Genomic DNA, 9,715 nt, shown 5'->3' on the forward strand with positions numbered 1-9,715 from the left:
AAAATAAAAAATCTTTAACACTCTTTCGGCTGTTCCACACATTGTGCATAAGGTACAACCTACCTTTACTCCCCTACTACCTAAATTGTCCCTGCTCCCCACACCATCAGATAAAAATCACTCTCTTATCTCATCATATTCTACAAAATTTTATATGGATAATAATATTTATTTAGATATGGAAACCATTTTGTTTAGTGTTAATTTTGTTTAGATTGACATTTAATAGGAACTGTTAGGAAAGGAATTATCTGAAAGGATTGATTAATATTGGTCATAAAATTTTAGAAAATAGTATTAATTGTTTTCATTAATTTATTTAATAATAGCAACCTAGTAGAGTGAAGTGTGGAAGTAGATGAAAGATAAAGATGAGATGGAAAAGAAAATATAAGAGCATAAAAAAGTATATTTATTATTAGAGTTGTGGCAGCCCAACATGGGAACTAAGGTTAGGGCAAAGTTGTTGAAACAAAAGGAAGCAACCACCCTTTCCGTATGCCAAAAGAAAAAGAAAAAGAAAAAAATAGAAAAACTAGTCGTTACAGTGATTCTCATGTAACTGTAGAACTTCCCATTAACAACATAATTGAAGTTCTTCATAATCTATTACTAAGTGGCCTTGGCATCCTCTTACTTAGAATTGTAACTTCTCTTTTTCAACCACCTTTGACTTGTCATCTTCAGATTTCAACCCCAAACCACTGTCACAACAATTCTAATTTTATCAGTAACCAAATAAACAAACATCAATCAATCTCCAAACTATAAATCACGAGAGAGACAACATTACCCGGAAATTTTATCGTAAGCCCACTGAGCAAAAGACTCAGACTTTAAGGCTGCGCCTTCCACAGAGGGAGCAACGGCATCAACAGCGGGTGCGGTGGCATCCTGGGCAGTTTCCTTGGCAGATTTGAACGTTGGGGCGGCGGCGTCCTTGGCATCCTCTGCAGTGGCTTTGGCGCTTTTGAGCACATCGCCCCAGGTGGTTCCAACGAAGAAGGCAATGCACACGACCACGACAACGAACTTCATGTTTAGGGTGTTCATGATTTTATTCTTGAAATTTATTGAAAAGCTTGTGTTTTATTCTTTGTATTTTGTTTGCTTTTGTTGCTCTGATAATTGATTTGCTCAAGGGTGTATTTATATGTGTGTGTAGTGAGAAATAGGTTGAGATGTTTCCGACTAATGCTGCTTCTTCATCGCTTTAACGGTTGGTTTTCTGGCGCAGCTGGGTCATCAGCCACGCAAATAGCCCAAAGAGAGGATCAACACTTTGTTCTTATGGAGGAGAATGTTTAACGTACAAATATCTTTACTCCTTCAAACATAATCTTACCGTTCAATATTTCCATTATTTGTTCCAAATTTAATTTACAATACTCGTAAATTGGTTCACTTCAACATGAGCAAATCTCAGAATTCTAATTGAAATATTAAGGTTATTATGTAATAAGAAATATATAAGAAAGTTATTGTCATAATAATAGCATGCTTATATTTTAGTACCATAATTTTTTTAATTTAAAGAGTTAAAAAGGCTATGTATTTTAATTTTAATATTTTATATTTTTTATATCATTATATGGATATAACGTACTAATTAGATGATAAAACTAAACCAAATAATTAGATAATGACTAATTAACATTTATTCAATTTAATTTAGGTTGCATTACACTGTTGGTTTTTGAACTATTTGACAATTTTGAACTAATTCTTTAAATTATTTTTTTCTTATATTGATGCTTAAACATGTATTTCTTTGTAATTATATCATTTTGTCCACCTATTATTGTATAAAATGAACCGCCTAATTCATAAGTTAGCAGCAAGATTATTGTAGGCAGGCTTGGAAATGTTCGTGAAAGAGTTGTATGAACGAGTGAAAATGTGGATGTAAATATAAGAGTCTTATTGATTATTTTTTTTAAATGTTTATTAAGTCTCTAAATATAATAATTATAATTATCAATATAATAATAATATATTATCATTATTATTATTTTTGTTGATGTTATTATTATATTAATAAAAGTTGTAAATGGTTACTCTTTTAAATAGAACGTTCAAATATATTATTTCTAAAAATAATGAATTCAAAACCTTTAAAGGTGAGAGCACGGTCCTAAAGATAGAAGTATTCATCAATATTGGTTAAAGTAATAACTCAAACAAAATTAATTTAATTAGATTTTTATTAGATAAATTGAATCAGAGAATGGTTGGCTAAATTTACGATTTACTATAATCTAATTGAGCCAATATATGTGTGTGTGATTTTTCAATAAATAATTATTAAATTTGTATGGTATAAAATTATATATTTTTAATTATTATTTAATTGATGCAATTACAATAAAAGAATACGCTTTTATAGATGGAATTGATTCGTTTAGATTATGTAAAAACAAATAACTCGACCATTTAATTTATAAACGTAAATAATAATCGAGATATGTCACGTCCTCTGTGTAACATCTGTTTGCCATTCTTTGTACTCAACGATAATATATTTTCACTTATTTTTTTAGTTTCCATTTTGAATCTGGGTTTCTTCTTCTTCTTTTTTGTATGTGTTTGGAATGACTCTTTATAAAAACAAATTGAGGAATATTTGTTTTAAAACTAAAATTACTATTATTACGACTAAGCATTTTTCCAATATTATATACACTAGTGGAAAAACATTGTTTAACGTCATCACATAGACGTTGGTTGTTATGAGTACTGACATAAAACGCTGACCGGTGGCAACTTCGTAATTAAGTAGGGCAAGTAGACGTCGGGCCCTGGCCTAACCGATGCCTGAAGAAGTCTAGACGTCGGTCCCCCTATAAGGCGACGTCTAAAGGGCTGCCAGGTAAGGTGAATAGTCGACCTATAGACGTCCACAAGACAACCACCGACGTCTATAGGTCTCAGAGATGGTGAAAAGTCACGAGGAAGACGTCGGTGCCCCCCAATGGACGTCTATAACCTGACAGGTAGTTGGGTGCCATTAATGTCTGAGACATAGACGTCGGCGCCCCTCCCTAAGGGACGTCTATAACTTGACAGTTAGGTGAAACTGTAATGATTATGCTACAAACTAGACGTTGATTACCATGCAACCGATGACTATGTCCAACTAGACGTCAGTTGTGCACATACCTGATGTCTATAATCCGCGCCAATATTAATATTTAAATCATATAGACGTCGAACTAGTGAGAGCACCGACGCCTATAACCTTACAGACGTCTGTCGCGATAGATTACCGACGTTTAGAGTGACAAACTTCAGAACGCGAACCCGCGAGCAGTTTCCACTATTCATCGTCTTCTTCGTCGAGAGCTCTTCTCCGTCGCGCCATTAGAGGTTCATTTTCTGTGTTTTTGACCGTTTAAACTTAGTTTTGCTCCAACTGAATTAGTCTTTGATGAAAAAGCTTTCATTTGAGCCGATCATAATTTCATTTCGTTGCGTTTTGTTGCAGTTTCGAACGTCTTGTTGGGTTGCGTTTTCGACTGTTTTTGGACTGCTTTTTTGACCTATATTTAGGCGTGCACTACGACAGCTATCTCATTTGGTTATATATAATCTGCTAAAAAGGTTAAGTTGTTTCTTGAAAACTTATTTTGTATGGATATTATTGGCTTTTGTGTATGATGTTGGCATTTTGAATTTGCATTTTATTGGTTTTTTTTTATGATTTCATATTGATGTTTAGGTATGCATGTGTTTGCAAATTGTTAGTATATGCATGTGTTTGCAAATTGTTAGTATATGCATGTGATTAAGTTTAGTTGTGTTATTATAATTGACATGCATTAGTATGAAATCACTAAGTGAAACTTATTTCCAGTTTGAAATTTAACACAAACAATTAAAAGATTAATTTTTATGATTTGAAAAATGACTTGAAAACCATGCTTCAAGGGTAAGTGTATCGCTAAAAATGACTTTTAAATTCATGTATTCCTTAATTTTTTATGATTTCATACTTATATTCATATTACTTTCTGTTTTAATGTAAATAGAGTAATGGGTAAATCTCGAGGTAAGCTAAATCAAGTCTTGTATCCCAAGGTTTGGTGCATTTATAGTTTTAATTCATTTATTTTCGTTATTCAATGGTCTTAATTCTTGACTATATTTAGTTTGTCATTTTAGTGTAACAGACAGCTAGATTCATGGGAATGTGGATACTATGTGATGTTTTGGATTAAGACCATCATTCGAGCTGACATTACACATAGTTGGAATTAGGTAATAATCAGTCTTACTTTGAAAACATAAAAAATCAATTAATTCTTTTGAACATATATCAAACCATAATCAATATTTCTTAATTGCGCAACGCTTCAACAATATATCTGCTTTATCCGAAGACACGATAAAGTAGCTAAGGCACGAGTGAACAACTTATCTTCTCCAAAAGTGGAACTAGTGCAAGACTTATTTTTGTTGTTTTCAATTACTTAGGTTTAGTTTAAGTTTATAATTTCATTTTTTTGATCTTTGATTGAATTATATCTATTTATAGCACAAACAAACAATTCTTTATTATAAACAATTGTTCTGGGAAATTGTTTTGAATTTCAGGTGTGGTTATATTCGAAAAATAAAATTTTTACTAAAAAAAAAACTCAGTAGACGTCAGTTCATGCAAAAAGCGACGTCCAATAAGTAATAGTGGACAAAACGATCCAACGCGCACAGACGTCACTTTTGTTGACCACTGACGTTTATGTTAACGTCTATTGTGGCTACGCCCGACGTCTATGTAGACGTCGGATTTGTACGTAGCCGACGTCTATATAGACGTATGTCATTACTAGACTGATGTAAAGTTAACGTTACTGGAATAGACGTCGATTCCGTAAGTGACGTCAAAAGCCCAAAATAACCGACATTAAACAACGTTTTTCCACTACTGATAATGAAAACAAATATTGCACTAATATTTATCAAGCAGTCCTATAAATTAAAAGTTACTGTTATGGCTAAACATTTCTTGCAAGTCCGAAGAAAAATAGAAACAAAACTATCTCATAATATTAAATAATATTAGAAACAAATATTGAAAAATTGAACAAAAATATGAAAATAGGAAAACAAACATAATAGAAAATAGGATAACAAGTAATTATTTATAAATTTTATACGCTAAAGTTCTTAATAATCAACGTAAATTTGCTTACGAAGGGTTTGAAACCATTACAAGAAGAATAATGATATTTTAACAATTGTTTTTAACAACTTTTTGATAATAGGACATGTATTATCATTTTATTAGTCTGTTTAAATTTATTCTAAAAATATATTTAAAACGAACCAACCACAAACTACCACATATGCGTTGTCAAAAAATTATTAAAAAAAATGGTTAAAAAGACATTTTCCTTGCAAGAAACTACCTCTCGTAACATAAACCATTCGAACTAAAATATCTACGAACCGACACCAAATACGAAGGCAAAAGAAAATGGCTTTTTGCGCTTACATTTATAGTTGTCGTCTTTATGAAATGGGTAATAAATTTTAAGTTTATATTTTTTTATTTTATTTTGAAAGTCTTGAATATGCAAAAGCTACTGGTGAGACACACTCGTATTTAAGAAATATTTTTTCTTAGGAAAGAGAACATTAATGTAAATGGATTGTTTAGATTAGGGTTTTTATGGTCTTTTACCTCAGTCAACAAATAGTCTGAGGGCCACCATGCATTATTAGCCCATCTATGCATGCATCTCCAATTGTTCATTCGGGCATAACCATTACATTTTATGTTTTTTCTTTATTCTAAAAAGTTTATTGGAAGTGATATTGTTCTCATTTAAGAACATTCACTTATTTATTATATTGTTATAGGTAATTTGGGGGTAACAAATTTATTCTATCTCTACAAATTCAAATATACTTATGAGGGTAAATAGTGTTTGTTCACTTTATTTTATTGTAAATAATTACTTATTATCTATGATACAATCCAATACAAATTAAAATCCATTTTTTATCAATTGATTTTTTTTTTTGTGTAGTATGATATTTATTGGATGTCTTCTGTCATTTATTTTTTTAAACTTCTATCATATATATTTAATCTTATGTTGGGTGGATAAATAAGTTCAGTCTGAGTAGTATATGAGAAATCTTAAATCAATTAAACTATAATACACAAGTTAATGTAACATGTAATATAATTTTATTATATCTTATATATATATATATATATATATATATATATATATATATATATATATATATATATATATATTTGTGATGTCGGTTTTGATTCTTAGGAATAAGAATTCATTATTTAAGTCAAGTTGTACCATTAAAGGGTTCTTAGAAGTTAATTTAGTGGAAGAATTGTTCTTTTGTTGCAAGAACCTATTCCCAAGATAATATTGATTACATGATTTATTAAAAAAGAAAAATTACTGAATGAAACTATCTGATGGGGCATTCTTTAATGTAAATCCAAAGATGATCTCTTGAAGTCTATTATGAGAATGAAGATTTTCAATTTTTTATTAGCTCATATATTGAGAAGATTTATTACGTATAATCTAGTGTAATTCTTTTTCTCTACACTTATATTTTTCGATTCTTAAAGCATTGTCTTATTTAATAATTATTGGAGACTAACTTTTCTGAAATACATCTAGAATTATTATTTTTTTGCATACTCAAGAATACTATACGAATCCAATTCCCTGATTTCAGTCGTACTAACTGATGTTGGCATTTAAATAAAGTTGCGAGCACTTATTCATATATTAAGAGTTAGTCTGACATAGTTAACATGGGATAAATAAATTTCCTTAAATACAATATTAATTTGACAATACAGCATGAATAAAAGAAGCTCAGTATAGAAAGAAGGAGGAAAACACAGGAAAGAAGACTGCTGCAATCACATGGTAAGGAACAATTAGATTATTTCACAGCTTGCTGCTGGAAATACACTATTTACTATTTATTCAAGAGAATGCTAATGGCTGTTCATGCTTTGTGGTCTCTGGATCTTCAAGAACCTGCAAATGGTGGAAAAGAGAGATATTATTAGTCAACAGAAAAAGGGTTACATACAAAGCACTTACAGAAATGTAGAAAAACACAAACAAAAAGGTGAAAGTTTATTAGCGTTGATTAAGAAGCCATGCTAGATATATACTCTTTTGAGATTTCAGACAGAAAACCGGAGCTTTCTATGTCAAATCACATGGCTGTTGTTGTTCTTCATTATGGCTTGTCTTTTTATGTTGCCCTTTGGTTCAAAGCACATGGCAGTTGTTTGATCTAGCATACGTAGGGCCGTTCAAATTTATGTATGAAGCAATGGAAGTGATAAGTTAGAAGTTTCCACAGAGCTTAGATAATCAAAGATTTATTATAAAGTGCAGGCGAGCAGGCATTATTGAAGTAGCTGCTGGGTGTTGAAGATAATTTGGCCATTAGCTGATGCAAAACGAAATGGACCACATAAAACTAGCATTTTCACTTTCAGGGCTTTCCATTTAAAAAATTCCTATCTCTTTCAATGGACCCCGCAACATGCAGTATTGGTACACGACAACAATAGTGCAAATACAAGTAGGACTGTATTATGATAAACTTGAATCAGAGATAGTCACATCACATGACATGTTGTTGAAGTATGCTGTATTACTTTCTATACAACGTTAAAGCTAAACTGCATTAGGGTGGTTATGGATAAGTTTTGTGCAGAAAAAAAATATAGTGGTGACTTACCAATGGCTTAGTTGGTTTTGTAACGAGGAAACGGAACTTGGCCATGTTCAATGCGTTTGACATCTTCTTTGAGGATCTCATAGTGGCTTTTGACCTCTTCGACTGATCTTCCAACCACATTGGCAACATTCTGCCATCTGTCAGGGGTTTCCCTGTCGTATAAAGCCAGGGCTTGTTCGAACAATTTGTTCTGCCTCTGAGTCCAAGATGATGCCATTTTGTTGAGAAGGGTAAGAAAAGAATGATTGTATGATGATGTTGTGGTGAAGAAAATTGTTGAGAACGTTGGTCCTTATAAGTAGGAGAAAAGGTGGTGGGTGGTGGAGGAATATATCTCCCAAAAGGACACTGAAGATAACGTGACCCGTCCCCTTAAGAGCCACAAGTGAAGAGGGAGAATGGACAAACAAGTGGAGGAGGAGAATCACGACTAAAAGACAATCCTTTAAACGTTTTACACTAAGATGCTTCTTACCATTTGCTTCTTCTCCTTCGCAATTCCACTTTTCTTTCCATTTACCATCTCCTCTGTTACTCTTACCTTCTACTGCCACAATCAAACCACCATCTACAAACAACTCACAAAATGTTACAAGTTCCACATAAAAGGGAATTTATAATATATAAGTAAGAGTGAAAATCTCATTTTATAAAACGATTTTGTGAAGATAAGTTAAGTTTAAAAACTTATTTTTTAATATGATATCAGAGTCATGTTGGAATCTATCCTAACGAGATATGTGAATATTTTGTTCCAGCCGTTGTCAGATCACTATCAGACGACTTATTAATTATACTCTCACGTTCGAAATGTCTATAAATCAACGTCAACTAGAAATAAAATCAATTTATAATATATAAATGAAATGTAAATTTCAATTTACAAACCTATATTTTATAAATATGAGTTGGATTTATAATCTACTTCTTGATACAAAATATCACTTGCTACACATTAATGTCAGATACGTGCATGCTTTCGTATACACCACACAACACATATCTTCTCAGTTTAACTTACAAAAATTATATATAAATCTTAAAAAAAAAAACTAAAATTAAAAGAATAAAATAAATCTGTACTGGATATTTGTAAAAGAAAAATTCCATGCGAACACAATTTCTCTTTCTCTTTATCACAGTGTACCTGTGATTACTCTTTTTGGACTAAAATACAAAGCATTGTCGTACTGCATTTATGTTTATATATACCATTCCTGTGTACTGAAAAGTAACACGATTGGGGTGAGTTATACACCTATGCTAATCAATGCAAATCTTTGCTTCAATTCGAATTAGAAGCGAATAAATACAACTTTGAGTGGATGTGTACAATGGGCCCACTTTACATCTTTAAATATTTCGAGACCAATAATTGAATTTGTCGTCTTATGCTTCCTTTCACATTAAAACTTTCATTAATCTTCTTATTTACGAGTATATACTAAATTCCTCACCTTAGCTTGATTCGTCCACTATGTTATTTTCCTACTACAATTTTTCTTCTTCTTATTCTATACTATAAATAAATATGCATATAATGGATGGTTATAACAAAGTTGATTATTTTTTCTGTCTCTTTCCGCCTACCATTGCAACTCCTTTTGTCAAACAAAAATACTCCAGCCAAAAATACCTAGATAGTATTTACATTTTATTTTCTTCGTTTTTTTTTACACACACTATCACAAAAATAATTTTTTATGTATGTTATTTTTTACTTTTAAGGCTTATAGAAACTTCAACATCTTATCTAATGATGTTAAATTGACATCGGAATAGAAAATCGACATTAAATAATGTCAGTTACATTAGAATCCAATGTTCTTTATCGACGAATACCACAAAACATCAACATTCAATTGACGTCGTTTCAAACTAAATTTAATTAATATTTGATGTTTGTTAATGTATTAACCTATGTCAAATGCTCTCTTTTACTTTTTAAAATTATGTCTATATTTAC

General features: G+C 31.2%; 1 protein-coding gene across 1 annotated transcript; it reads right to left on the bottom strand.

Annotated features, from left to right (window-relative positions):
- Window positions 1–391: 391 nt before the first annotated feature.
- Window positions 392–1,141, bottom strand: LOC111242124. Its single transcript, XM_022784446.1, has 2 exons — window positions 794–1,141; window positions 392–704 (listed from the first exon to the last, which is right to left on the bottom strand). Exons 1-2 carry the CDS (start codon window positions 1,051–1,053, stop codon window positions 638–640), a joined length of 327 nt encoding a protein of 108 aa, XP_022640167.1. The 5' UTR covers window positions 1,054–1,141; the 3' UTR covers window positions 392–637.
- Window positions 1,142–9,715: the final 8,574 nt, after the last annotated feature.

The sequence above is a fragment of the Vigna radiata genome, chromosome 7 (genome assembly GCF_000741045.1).
Source record: "Vigna radiata var. radiata cultivar VC1973A chromosome 7, Vradiata_ver6, whole genome shotgun sequence".
Lineage (NCBI taxonomy): Eukaryota > Viridiplantae > Streptophyta > Magnoliopsida > Fabales > Fabaceae > Vigna > Vigna radiata.

Coding starts and splice junctions, on each gene's coding strand:
- LOC111242124 (XM_022784446.1), bottom strand. CDS start 1,053: ATGAACACCCTAAACATGAAGTTCGTTGTCGTGGTCGTGTGCATTGCC. Junction 705..793: donor GCTTACGATAAAATTTCCGG/GTAATGTTGTCT, acceptor TTGTTGTGACAG/TGGTTTGGGGTTGAAATCTG.